Here is a 15,038-nt window from a genome sequence, read left to right as displayed (position 1 = left end):
AAATGTAAAATACAATTTTTATAGGGAGAAGGGAATAATAAAAATTATCATGAGGCAGTGAGCAATCATTTAACTTTGCTGATTTTTTTTTTTTTTCCTGAAAGAGGCCACTATTAATCATTTCTTGCTATTCTGAGCATGTATTTGTGCTGCTGCAGATTTCTGTGCTCTTCTTTGTCAGTTTGCGCCATTCCTTGGTGCGAAAGTGACAAGTAGTGATGGTGGGAACCTGACAGAATGAGGTGCAGGAATGAGTCTTGTTCATTTTTTTGGGATGGGGGTGGAGACATAGAATCTTCAAATATTTCTTCTGCCATTTTCAATGTGAATGTGTGACAAATATAAAATATATCTCAGACTAAATATAATCTGTACTACTCCTTACCTTGTTATACATCTTCCCCCAGCAAAACACCCTGCATGTTTTAAGGCAGGAGCACCCCAACACATTCCACAGTTGTCTAATCTTAAAACACTAAGAGAACTTTTGCCCCTGTCTTTGTGTTTCCTAGCTAGGCCAGTGAAAGGGAGCTCCCTGGTGACCAAGGGGTTTAGGCATTCTTTGGCTGATGGCTGGCTGCAGAGAATGGATTGTGTTCTTGGTCAAGCAACCTTCTGCTGCTTGCTTTTCATTCCACTCCTTTAATATCATCACTGCACCTCTCAAGCCATACTGCTCCAATTCTCCCATCTGTTCACTGGCTTTGGGGAAATTTTCTTGTCCTAATGCAAAAACTTCCTTCACTATGCAAGGCCTACTGTTTTATGGCACATCTGAGAAAAGTAGGGTGATTGTTGATTGACTGGCAGTCACCCCAAATATATTTTCTGTAACACCAACTGTGTACAAGGCACTGTGTTTGGCAGTCAGAAAATGCAGTAGGAACTACTATACTGTAATACATTTATGTATGTTTAATTCTGTGTCCTTTGTGTAGCTATAATTATTATCCATAATTTACATATGAGGAAATTGAGGGTTACACAGATTAAGAATATGGGTCAAGGTTGCACAAGCAGTAGATGTTGAAGCCAGGTGTTGAAACAAGGCAATCTGACTCTACTTGAAATTTAACATCTGTTTTCTTTTTTCTTTTTTTTTTTTTTTTTTTTTTTTTTTTTTTTTTTTGAGATGGAGTCTTGCTCTGTTGCCCAGGCTGGAGTGCAGTGGCGTGATCTCAGCTCACTGCAAGCTCCACCTCCCAGGTTCATTCTATTCTCCTGCCTCAGCCTCCCGAGTAGCTGGGACTATAGGCGCCCACCACCACACCCGGCTAATTTTTTGTATTTTTAGTAGACGGGGTTTCACCATGTTAGCCACGATGGTCTCAATTTCCTGACCTTGTGATCCGCCCGCCTTGGCCTCTCAAAGTGCTGGGATTACAGGTGTAAGCCACCACGCTTGGCCAATGGTAATATTCTTTTAGCAAACACTGAGGAAGAGATTTTAGAGGAAGTCAGGTGAAAGCAAGACAGAAACTCTCATAGAGGAAATATTAAAATAGGGAGTCTATTTTTCTGTGCCAAGTTTCCCTGCAACCAATGTGCAGGCCATGTTTTCTAGGCTGGCCCAGGTACCATGCTCAAAATCTGAAACCCGCCCTTGCCCTTTGCTCCGGCTTGGTACTGGGAGTGCTCTGCTGGAGCCCCATTTGCTTTTACAGGTGATAGTGATAGACGACTGACAAACCTGGAGAGGTGGGTGGTTAGCAGGGTTAGCAACGTATATATTTCGTTCTTCAAGCCACAGGTATGATACCATTCTTAGTGCTATGATGAGTATGTAATAGGATGGGTTGTGTTTGACTATATAAAAAGCAATTTTATAGTTAACATTTAGTGTGCAAAATTAATGCAGAATCAACCTCATTTTAAAATTGAGAAAATCAGAAATTAATTTTCTCTCTATTTTCTCCTCTGTCTTTCTTTCTCTCTCTCTTTTTCCTCAGATGGCTTCCTTTTATGTTTCAGGGCATAATTCATTCAGAAATTGAACTTTATCTTCAAGGTGAGGATTACTGAAACCATCGGTAGAAGAAAGTACAAGATGATCTTGTTACATCTGGACATCATGGAACACTATTCCCCAGTTTTCCTCAGAACAGCCCCTTTGATCATTTATCTTTTGTTGTTGGACTTATAGTATTCCTCACAGTGAAATAAAAACATATGTAAATCTGTGTCTTAGAAATGTTATATGCCCTACTTGAAGTTAAAAATCAGCGTAAGGATTTGCCACTGTTAAAGAGTTAAACTCATGTTTCTTCTTTTCCCACTTACGATGTCATCAGACAGATCTATTATTAACTGCACTTCACTTTTATTTTTGCAGAAATGCAAATAAATCATCAACCTAAAATACAAGAGGAAGCAAATGGTAAATGTTGTTGCCACTTTTCATCTTTTAATCATCTGAAATAATCCATTTCTGTTTCAAGATTACCAACCTTACACATTTTTTATAGTACATTCTTATTGAGTTTAACTGTTGATTGAAAAATACTTAAAATGAATACAGGAATAAGCATTAAAGTATAGTTGATTTATAAAGAAACTGACAGCAACTTTAGGCCCAAATGCTTTTTTCCTTAATGCTTCTCTTCAATAATTTAAATATATGGGGAAAATAATTATTTTCTGAATGGTTAAATTATATTAACTTCTTTTAATTGTACTTTTTAAAAAACTTATTTGCATATTGGTTTCTTAGTTTTCTTTTAAAGTTTTTGTAATTATCTTTTTCTATTAGATCCTCTTCAAATCAATCTGCAATTATATTATTAATATGTTACATTTTTAAAGTTGATCTGAATGAAATTGATAAATACTGTTTACTAATATGCATACCAGGATACCATATCTCTATGTTTTCAAAAATGGATATACTTTCTACAGTGGTGTGAAACTAGGCAAAGATTAGTGCTAATATTATTTTATTCATGAAGTCCTATAATGATGAAGATGGCTGCTGAGACATAAACAGTTCAAGCTTAAACTAGCATTCTTATCTATTTATATTAGGAACTGTGTTTCAGCTTAGTTTTTGTTATTTATTTTGTAAGGAAAAGTCTGTTCATGTGTCAGATTCTTAGTATGGTCATAATTTTACTAATGTTCCAGAATTTCTTAATAATTTTAAAGGACCTCAAGAGGTCTGTGTCTTACAATAAACCATCAAGTAATAAGGCTTGAAATGATATTCTAAGTAGAAAAATTATCCATTAATACCAGAACTTGGTGGGGCATATGTGGGTAATAAAGGCTAATAGTTTTAAAATGAAGGTTATAATTAAGGCTGAAAATATCAGAAGTCCTTTGCCAATAATGTAAGCCATGTAATCAACATCAGTGATGTCAAACATGAAGTTGCAATGTACAGGGAATGTGTTGACCTAGAACTTTGTTAGATATACTTCATCAGATTTGATTAAAATAAGCTATTTTAAAATACTTGCTTGTAATTAATTATTTCTGTTGTCTTATTTTATGGCCTCATTAAAATGTGTATTTTTTATAGTTCAAAAGTGGATTAGTCAAAGACTAATGAGTTTAGTTAGTTTATGATACACTGTCATTGTTTGTGAATGGTTCTGTCTTATTTCATTTTTAAATTCTAAATAATGCGACCTTTAATATTTCTTGGGATATGATTCTGGAAATACATTAGTGATCTCATAGTTATGTGAATGAGCTAATTTATGGTGTGGAAAGAACCTTGAAATGTTAAGCAGTCTAATCTATTAAGGCAGTGTTACATTGTGGTTAAGAATGTTGAAAAGCAAACATGAGTCTTAGATTTTGAAAGTATATGAAGCACATGTATGTCATTTATGCCTTTCTATGTAGCTTCAGGGGGAAGAAAGTAGACCAAAATGCTATTTAAATTTAAAGGAGAAAAGGAAAAAGGACTCAACTAAGTTATTTTTACTTTCATTTTGAGGTGATCAACACTAAGTACAATTGTGCACCATTACTAACTCCTAGCCATGTTTTATTAATTCCCACAATCATCTAGGACATGTTTTCTAAACTTTGACACCTTATAATCTTAAATATTTATAATTCATATAGGTAAAATCATTCTTCATAGCAAAACTAACTACATAACTGAGTTAGACTGAACTTGGTTGTGAGAGAATATTTTCAGTACCCATTGCTGGATTGAGTTTCTTCATTGTTATCAGTGCTTTTGGCATATTGCTCTTATATCCAGCCACTATGCTAAACCCCTTCACTAATTCCAATAAATTTATATTAATTATATAATAAAAAATAAATTTAAATTGTAGTTCTAGAAGGTTTTTCAAGATACAATTTGAATGATCTATGAAGACCATATCATATGTGAATTACAACACCTTTTCTTATCCTAATATGCTATCTAGGTCCCTGGTACAATGTGGAATAGAAGCAGTGATGGTAACATTAATAGTGAATGCGTATATTATTTGCTGTGTAGTCTAAGTGTTCCAGAAAAATTTATATATTTCATCCTCCAGTAACCCTATGGGGTAGGTTGTATCATTATTCTACTTCACAGGTGATGAAACTAAAGGACAGAGAGGTTTTTATAACTTGCCTAAAGTCATACAAACAGATTTAGAATTTGAATGCAAGTGGTTCGACTTCGGGGACTGTACTATTCTTGCTTTAGAGGGACTGATTTTCACTGCCCCCTGCCCCCAGTCACTAAAAATGTGTGCGTGAGAGAGTATTTATCTTCTGTGTCTTTGGATTTATCTTGTGTTATTTTTTAACATATTAAGCTACATTTAGCTTTTAGCCTTGTTTAAAATCTGAGTGAAAGGATGTTTTTAATTGTCAGGGGAGATTATTATTGTTATTATATTTCATATTACTCTTTTCTCAACCAGAACCTTTGTGGGGCAGGTTGGGTTTTTGATAAGCTCCTTTTACTACCCCTTATTTGGAGTCCAACCTTTCGCTAAGGGTGTATCCCCCTTCGGCTTACTTCAGAAGTCTCAGGTCCAGCTCCCACCCTCGTGAGGCCATTGCCACTCATTCTCCTGGCTTGGAGTGTTGGCATCCATCACACCTGCAGTCCTCGCCTTCTTGTTTGCTGAGTGCTCACCACTCACTTTCAGCTAGTGGCCCCTTTTATTATTAACATGCAGTGGATAATTTTTCTTACTTCCTTGAGATTAGAATAATGTACTAAAAACAATTTTTTTTTTGTAATTTATCCAGAATCTCATTGTATTATAGTGAAATGGCTTTAAAAATACCATCTCAGGGCCAGGTGCAGTTGCTCATACCTGTAATCCCAGCACTTTGGGAGGCTGAGGTGGCCGGATCACTTGAGGTCAGGAGTTTGAGACCAGCCTGGCCAACATGGTGAAACCCAGTCTCTACTAAAAATACAATAATTAGCTGAGCGTGGTAGTGCATGCCTGTAATCCCAGCTACTCGGGAGGCTGAGGCAGAAGTATTGCTTGAATCTAGGTTTTGGAGGTTGCAGTGAACCTAGATGGCACCACTGCACTCCAGCTGGGGCAACAGAGCAAGACCCTGTCTCAAAAAACTAAATAAATAAAATACCATCTCAGGAAACTGTGGCTCGGAAGTGTAAGAACCTTGTCATCAGTCAAGCAGTTAGTAAATGAAAGAACTGATATTGGAACTTAGCTCTTAACCATTACACAAAGCTGCTTGATTTTAATGACTCAGCTTCCTACATGTACTCAAGGATTTCTGACTTCAGGGATTTAAAAATTCTTGGAGCACTTATTTATAGGCAATGCCAACTCTTTGTAGTATCATTAACAATTTGGTGGATTTTGTGTGGTAAAGATTATTAAAATATTTTCTCTCTCCTCTCAATTCTATTGCCTATACATGCTTGGCTGGCCTCACTTCCCAAATAGTGTCTGCTCAAAGAAAGAAAATTAAATTTAATGATTAGTCTCAGCTAAACATGATTAAGAACATAAAATATTCTATCACATCATCATGCATTCTGAGTCAACTATAGATGGCTTTGTATTGCCTTCTACTCTGTTCATTCAGGGTACAATTTCCTGTGGTGGTGTGGATAATGACAGAGTAACAGCCTACCTCTTGTGTTGGAGCCTTCTGTCTGTTGTGTCAGCCTCATTTCCTCCACAGGAAGACACACTGTGGCACTACGGAGCCTGGGCAGGCCTCAGGAATCAGTGTCTCAGATGAGTGTGCATAATTTGTGAAGCTGAGATGCCAGAGGAACCATTTTCAAGATTGCCTCGTCAGTCCCAACATACAGAGCCTGAAACTAGGTTAATGAATTCCAGCAGGGCTAAGTGGGAAAAGGGAAGTCAACTTGTGAACAAGTTTAGAATCAAAAGGAGAGAAGGTGAGCCAAGAGGAATTCTCCCAGCAGAGGCCAGATGCTGTGACTTACTGTTTAGTGCCTGAAACCTTTGGTATGGGCATGCCAGGAAGTGTTAAGTGAGCAACCAGGAAGACAGTGCAGTGTTTCTCATGCCCTGGCTGGGTTTAGCTTCATTTGCTCCCAAATTAAATAGCTAGTGTTTAGTTTTTGTTTGATTCTAGAACATTGGCTCACACTTTTTTTTTTTTTTTTTGGTTTGAGACAAAATAACCGTAACTCAACATAGCAGTGGAATGGAATGGATTTGACACTGAAACAGTAATACTCACTCAGCATCTTCAGATAGCCAACAGCCATGCAGAAACATCACCATCAACAGCCTACACCTCAACCACTTTGTGTTTATAAATAATTCACAGAAAGCATAGAATGGTTTGGGGTGAAGTAGACTTAATCAGGGTATGTCTTATTAGTCTGAAGCAAGTTTTCTAAACCTTGGGTCTACTGACATTTCACCTTGGATAATTTTTTGTTGTGGGGGACTGTCATAAATATCAGGGTATTCAGCAGCTTTCCTGGGTTCTGCTCACCCACTGGATGGCAATAGCACGCACCTAGTTGTGATGACAAAAAAAAAAATGTCTCCAGACATCAACAAATGTCTCTAAGGGGCAAAATCACCCACAGTTGAGAACTGCTGACCTAGAAAATAGTGGTTCTGCTGGAAAAGTGGTCAGAGAGGTGTGGAGATGGGGAAGTCTGGAAAGGAGGGTGTGGGAAACTGTTTGCTAAAAACGTCTGTAACTGCAGCATTTTCTGTGTTCTTCTGAACTCGACAAAAGGTGGAATCAGCCTGGGCAGACATTTGAAACTGCCTTGACTAACTGTGTAAAGCAGAAATGATAGTATGTGACAGTTTTGCTATACACTATTAGGTCATAAAAGATGACACCACTCCTGCCTGGGAATGTTAGTCTTTAGAATCCAGCCACTGTCCTGTGAAAAAGCCTGGACCTTATGGAGAAGTCTGCATGGAAAGGAACTAAGGCCATTGCTCTGACCCCTGGCTGTGCTTGCCACCAGCACCACCTTGCCAGTCACATTGAGAGAGTCATGTTGGAAGCAAATCCTCCTGGCCACAGCTGAACTGCCCCAATTGACACTATGTGGAGCAAAGATAATCCTTCCCTGCTAAGCCTGGCCCAAATTGTACTTTCAATGGCATAAGAAATGATTGTCATTGTTCTGCACCATTAAGTTTTAGGATAGTTTGTTATGCGGCAATAGATCATGGTAGCAGTAGAATTGGTAGTGGATAGGCTCATATAGACCTGCATACATAGGTCAAGACTTGGATTCTAAATATATTGAAGATTATGAATTGCTCTCCTAATGACCAGCACACAGTAATGTGGGTCTGAAAAGTAGATTTGAACCTAGTAGATTGCTTAGGATGTTGGGACACAAAGCACTCAGGAATTGTTAGCAAATGCAGTTGGCCTTCTGTACCTGCAGGTCCTACATCCCCGGATTCCATCAACCATAGATCGAAAAGTTCCAGAAAAAACCCAAACAATAAAAAATAACAATATAACAACAGAAAGTAATACAAATTTTAAAAATACTATTTATATAGCATTTATATGGTATTATAAGTAATCTAGAGAAGATTTAATGTATATGGGAGGATGTGCATAGGTTATATGCAAATATTGTGCCATTTTATTGTTGTTTTTGTTTGGTTAGTTTATTTTTTAGAGACAGGGTCTTGCTCTGTCACCCAGGGTAGAGTGCAGTGGCATGATCATAGCTTACTGCAGCCTTGACCTCTTCACCTCGGGATCCTCCTGCCTCGGCCTCCTGAGTAGCTGGGACTACAGGCATATGCCACCATGCCCAGCTAATTAAAAAAAATTGTAGAGACAAGATCTCACTGTGTTGCCCAGGCTGGGCTTGATCTTCCCACGTTGGCCTGCCAAAGCACTGGAATTACAGATGTGAGCTACTATTCTTGGCCAACTAGGCCATTTCCTATAAGAGACTTGAGCATCTTTGGATTTTGATATGAGGGGGCATCCTGGAACTAATCTCCCTGGAACACCGAAGGATGACTATAGTCAAAGGAAGGCAAGTCAAGTTTTCCATGTAAGCCAAGATAAGGTGGGTGATTAAAGAGGCAATGGGACATGGAAGAGGTTTGGCAGCAAGTATCAAGGATACAACGGAAGGGAATTTGGGATGAGGACAAGGTGGAAATGCCAAGGCTGAGCTGCTAGAATCCAGGTTGAAAATCATCACAGGGAACCTACGGCACCTGGAAAGAATTTGATATTTAATTTTCACACTTTCCTCCCTGTTAAGGGTCAAGATTTGAGGTGGAATCGGATGTACTAGATTCTGAATCTTGACTGCACCACTTACTCACTGCATGGCTTGGGAAATCACTGTATTTCTTTCAAATACATTTTGAAAATACATTGTGCCTCAGTTTCTTTCCTATAAAATGTAGGTAATAGTAGAAACTCTTGGGATTGTTGTGAGAATTAAATAATATCCATAAAGTACCTTGAACAGAGCCTAGTACATCTTATGTATCCAACAAACATTAGCTTTTAAACTGTATGTTTCACTTGTAATGGAACCTATCTCTGTCTTAAGTGCTGTGGCTGTAGTCCCACTGTGCACATGTTTGGACTACAGCAAGCACTTCCCACCTGGTTGGCTGACTCTGTCACTCTTCTTAGTCTTCTCTCTTTAGCCTTCTCTCTTTAGTCTTCTTAGTCTTCTCCACTGTAAAGTGGAGTGTCCTTTACGACATCATACAATAATCGGTGGTGAATAATCACAGGAATAACAAGAGATTCATCTTAGACCAATATCAAGATAAAATAGGTAACAGATTCATTTCTGATAATGTTTTATGGTTGTTTTCTGGACTTAAAGTGGAGAAAATTGAGCACTGTTCAAAACCATTTTATTCTAGGAAGCATAGCTGTTTCTAATTCGGTGTCAAATTTATCCCAACTCCTGTGGTAGTCAGCACAGAATTTCTCTATTGCTTTACATGTATAATAGGATTAATGATATTTGTCTCTTGAAAGAATAAAAATATTTGTAAAGCACTTAAAATTAAAAAAAAAATCTCATGATCCTCTTATGAGGTTGTATTTTGAAGGACTTGTGAATTTATATACACAGAATTATTTGGAGATAAAATTAATAAAAATTAGAATAATCTGTCTTGTTTACAGTATCTTTGCTAAATCTCATATAAATATATTTATATGACCTTGAAAATGTGGATCATACAAGGTCAATATTTGTTTCGATTATCTTTGTGCTAATAAGATCAATTATGAGGCAAATAATAATGTCCTTGTCCTTTGTATGAAAAGTGACACTAATGACACATCATCAGACGGACTTGTTTTTGTTAATTGATAAGTAGTTATATATTGTGCTGAAATAATCTTAATAGTATCTTGAATATCCTTCCTCATACAGGCAGCCTTGCTTTTCAAAATAGATTTTAACGGATCCCAAAACGTTTCATAAATCACCCATTCATTTTTTGAAAGGCTGTTATGTGCCAAATGTTGTATTAGGCACTGGGAATACAGAGACATTTAAGGCCAAAATCTGCCCTTCAGGGGCTTACAATCTGGGTGGAGAGGGTCCTGATCTGTCAAGGCACTTACTTGCATGTCCAAATGTTGAAGTGTGCCAGGGTCCAGTATAGGCATGAGAGGGAGAGTGGTTCATTCTGGTTACAGGGAGGAATGTTTGTCAATGCTTCTTTTTTCCTTTTTTGGAGATGGAGTCTCACTCTGTTGCCCAGGTTGGAGTGTAGTGGCCCGATCTCGGCTCACTGCAACCTCCACCTCCCGGTTCAAGCAATTCTCCTGCCTCAGCCTCCCGAGTAGCTGGGTCTACAGGCATGCACCACCATGCCTGGCTAATATTTGTATTTTTAGTAGAGATGAAGTTTCACCATATTGGCCAGGCTGGTCTCGAACTCCTGACCTCGTGATCTGCCCACCTCAGCCTCCCAAAGTGCTGGGATTACAGGTGTGAGCCGCTGCACCTGGCCACGTTAATGCTTCTTAAGAGAAGCTGACCTTTGAGCTAGGATGTTCACCAGGTTAGAGGAGAGAGCTGAAAGAGAGGACATTTTGGCTGAAAGATTTTAGTCCAAGTCCTGGAGGAAGAAAGGAGCCTTTCAGGATAGCTGAAGGCTGGCACAAGGGAAGGTCACCGTGTGAGAGGGAGGCTGTAGAGGGGTCCAGTGGCTACTTGGAGGTGGGTGTTATGGGCAGTGGGCATCAATATTATAAAAAGAGCTAGATTAGACATTTGACAAGCATACCAACCTATATGTAATATTATGTCAGCATGGATGTAATGATAGAGAAAGCTTTATTAATTCTGACCCTTCCTCACCACCTAAAATCTGGGGTGCTCTCCAGGACTTTTTGGGAGGTAGATCTGTTCAACTTTTGAGTTTTATCCCCCAAGTCACCTGCAGTTCTTCTCCGTCTTTCCCTGCCACAACCCTCAACTTCTCTACCGAGTAAGAGCCAAACAAACATTTCATGCATAAGGCTCTTGGTCTTTTTAGGCTGTCTCAATCTACCCCTGATTATTATAGTCAGGGAAGTGAGAGACTGCAGTCTGCAGAGACGCGCTGGGTTTTTTCGCTTTCACTCAATCTTCCTGTGTCCTACTCTGTTAATGTAAGAGTCATGGGGACCACGTTTGCTGTCCAATGAGGCAAAGCAGACTGTCCCATCGTTTTTTTTATTGCATTGCAGTGACTTAAGGCAAGCAGATGTGAAGAGTGTTTTCCCTCAGTATGCCCAACTAACAGTTGCATGGAAGAGCTTAATTTACATGCATCCTCTCTGCAATTCTTTGAGTATTCAGTGGGTAGTTGCCAAGTAACTGAAAACGTGTCTAGACACAGATGTTTCTATATTCAACAACAGGGTTAATTTTCTGAACTGCAAAGTCAAATGCATGTAACCCCTGTAACAGAATACACAGAATAAGGTAAAGAAAAAATGTTATAATCTAAGGAAGGGCTATTGAACTTTACTAGCTGTAGCAACTTTGCTCACCAAAATAACTCAGCCATGTTTTCCTGTGAATGCATTTCCAATTGATAAGAAAACATTGGGAAGGAAACAGTTAATGACAAGTCTGCAGTCTAATTTTTTCCTCTACCTGGGATACATGAAAGAGGTGACTCAGTCAAATCCCTGTGCATACATGCTAATAACTAGACATCCTGATAAAAATGCTAATGTTTTTATAAGTAAAAAGATAATGGAGAGTCCTTATCTGTGAAATACTTTCAGCAGCTATTCTAGTTATCTATTGCTGTGTGAAAAACCACCCCCAAACTCAGTGGCTTAAAACAATAATTTGTTATTATCTCTACCTTTCAGCAAGTTAACGTGACTCAGCTAGGTGATTTTTTGCTTGGAACTTCTCACACAACTTTAGTTAGTGCTGCAATTGCAGACATCTGAAGAGATAGCTCCCCCATGCTGCCAGCTGATGAGCCTGGGTTAGGCTTTTCAGGTCATATGGTCTTTGTTGCAACTACTCAACTCTGCTGTTGTAGTGTGAAGGCACCGATGGACAATACATAAATAAATGAGCATGGCTTCATTCCAATGAAACTTAATTACAAAAACAGGTGGCAGGCCAGATTTGGCCCATGGGCCATAGTTTGCCAACCCCTGGGCTATGATCTCTGCAGGGAAGAATGCTTGTCCTGGGTCCTGCTAGTGAATCATTAGTAAACTCGGTATTAGGTAAGATGCATAAACTGTGTGGAGTTTGATTTGATCATCGAACTCACTTGTTCCTTAGAGTCTCTCGAATGTTGAACACAATGTTTGTGCATAATGTGGACACAATATCTGTAAGTCAACTTGTCAACAGATATTAATTTAATTCCAATTGTTGGCCTACATTACACTTGATGTTCCACATTCATGGATTCAACGAACAGCAGATAAAAATATTTTTAAAAAGGAAGGTAGTGTCTGTACTGAACACGTACAGACTTTTTTCATGTTATTGTTACCTAAACAATACATTCTAACAACTATTTATGTTGCATTTATATAGTATTAGGTATTAGAAATAATCTAGATATGATTTAAAATACACAAAAGGATGTGTGTGTATTATACAGAAATACTACACCATTGTATATCAGGGACTTGAGCATGTATTGGCGTTGGTATCTATGGGGATTTCTGGAACAAATCCTCCACAGATACTGAGGAACAACTGTAGGCTGAAGTTTGGAATTCTCTAGGTCAGTTTTATGTATACTGATTGCACCTGGTTACATGAGAATGGAAATGGCAGAGCACATACTTCTCAGTGTAAATATGGAAGATCCTGTTAGACTTTACTTCATTGTTGAGAAGAAATCTGAATTTATTATGGAATATTTGGAGATCATAGAGTATATCCAAACTACTTTAAAAGTATTTTTAACACAAAAGAAAGTAAGCCTCGTAAGGCTGTGATTTCCAAGAAAATTTCCTTTTATCTGCAGTAGGGTTTATTTAAATGAAAGACATTGCTATAGTATCTCCCCCAATTTAAGCTTGGAAAAGAGAATGAAAGGGCACAGCCTGAGGCAGATTGTCAATAATGGCTTATTGCACAGTCAACGAACTTTTACAAAAATCCTTCAAAACATTGGTAAATGTAAGATAAATATTTAGACTTCAATTACATGGAATTTTCTTTCTTCCTTTGAAAACTCTAATAGAAGTAATTTTCCAAAGGGAATAACAGATGACAACATTTTTTGATATGAGTCCTTGGAGTTGAATAGACAGTAGCTATAAGGCAAAGGAAAAAAAAGAAACATATAGATAAAATATCTGAAGGCATATTCTTTTGATTTTTTTGTTGAAAAAAGTTTTGCAATAGAAAATTACAGAAAATACTTGTAATTTTGGCACATATACAAGCAATACAAAAACTGTACACATACTTTTAGCCCTGTTATAAATAAATTATTTCATAGGGCAGTGGAACTTTTAATTTAAAAATAAACTCAGAATATTATTTTCTATAAGTGTTCTCAACTATTTTGTATTTTAGGTAGTGAAACATTCTTAGAGAAGTTCAGTGATTAGATTTTTAAAGCATGAAATATAAAATTTATTTTTTTTCCAATTGCAAAGAGAAAAACATGCTTAGGAAAACTTGAAAGTGAATAAAAATAACTGTAGAAGATGTTTCATTAGTTATCCCACCCTTAAGGCCTGTGTCATCGTGACATGCTAATTCCAAAAAGGAGGAACACAGACATATTATATGAATCAGTGGTTCCTTGCTATTTGCCTCTATTTCAGTAAACAAGATATCCAAGCTTCTGTGCAAACTTATTCCTGTCCTTGCCCCCATGATAGTAGGGGGGATCATGATAGTACTAGACAGCAGGTCCAGATGGCCCGGGAAGGAGATAAGGATGAGATAGGAAAGAAGACCTACAAAAAAGGAAAGAGATCCTTCCACTTCTTGAATTATGCATCAAAGCACAGGTGTGAGGTTTTCTCTAAGAATTAAATTATGATAGGATTCTCAATGGGACTTAGTTTTAGATTTGCATGTTTCTTATTTTCCCACATGAACTGTAGATCCTGAAAGCTGGCTGGCTGTAGGGTAGAAGTAGCAGTGCACCCTTTTGAGTTCTGCTGCCCATTTGAGGTACTGGGTCCATCTTTCTTAACGAAGATGACATTATGCCAAATTTACTTGATGCAAGTTTTATCAAACTGTTTAGAGATCTTCAAATGATGTTTATGGATATACGGACAGTGGCGGGTGGGGAGAGGCGTTGTTTTCAAAAGAAAATCACATCTTAATGGAAGAATTGCTGAGAACTTGGTGGGCAGAGTGTGGTGGTTTTAATCGTATTTTGGAAATATAAAAATTACTTACAAGGTAGGAGGTTTATGGAGCCTTGGAAAACAACAGTAGCAACATCTTCAGATTACCCTTGCACTCTAGGGACAAGCTATGATGAGTAGAGGTGCATGCGCTGCACAGAGTTCTAACTGGCAGGACTTTGTCCTTTGCTGTGCTTGGCTGTGTGGTGTGGACTCGGGGTGAGAGGGGTTCATTGCTGTGGGTTTGATGATGTAGTTTCCCAAAGAAGTGCACAAAATAATAAAATGAAGACCTATTTTGTCTTTCTAACTAAACCAATCATAAAACAACTCATAGATCTTTTTAAGTTGTTTCCTGCCATGCTCTGCTTGTCTCAGCCTTTCTGTGCTCTCAGTATCACTGCAGCAGGAAGCTCAGTGATCTCCTATGCTTTCCCGATGCATTGTCTTCCTCTGCTTCAAACGTGTCTTTTCTTCATCCTCCCTCCCCAAGCCCAACTCCTTCTGCCAAGACCTATTTGTCCAGTACAGCATTTTTTTCCTTACTTGTTGGTTTGTTCCAGCTCTCAGGGAACTCCAGCAATTTTTCATGAGAAAGAAAGTTAGTAATTTTTTTGCCTTGTTCTTATGTCTTCTACATCCTTAGCACTATCTGCTAGGATCACCAAACTGTGTTACTAGTGTAGCTTGATAGGACTCTTTTCTAGGACAGATGATGTCTTAACGTCAGGTTTTCAGGATGCCTGTCATTCATTCCCATCCCCAAATTTGACAGTTATTTGCCT

The 15,038-nt window shown here is 38.1% G+C and overlaps 1 protein-coding gene across 1 annotated transcript in view; it reads left to right on the top strand.

The window, feature by feature from the left end:
• The window catches only part of LOC105552439 (lipoxygenase homology domain-containing protein 1-like), a 61,791-nt gene that overhangs the window by 46,284 nt on the left and 469 nt on the right, over positions 1-15,038 (top strand). Inside the window, exons 7-8 of the mRNA XM_011998116.1 lie at positions 1,950-2,008; positions 2,333-2,377. Coding sequence (XP_011853506.1) covers positions 1,950-2,008; positions 2,333-2,377 — 104 coding nt within the window. The remainder of the gene's footprint in view (positions 1-1,949; positions 2,009-2,332; positions 2,378-15,038) is intronic.

This window comes from Mandrillus leucophaeus, unplaced genomic scaffold, assembly GCF_000951045.1.
Source record: "Mandrillus leucophaeus isolate KB7577 unplaced genomic scaffold, Mleu.le_1.0 Scaffold556, whole genome shotgun sequence".
Lineage (NCBI taxonomy): Eukaryota > Metazoa > Chordata > Mammalia > Primates > Cercopithecidae > Mandrillus > Mandrillus leucophaeus.
The sequence above is the reverse complement of the archived record's forward strand: the minus strand, read 5'-3'. Positions and strand labels throughout refer to the sequence as shown.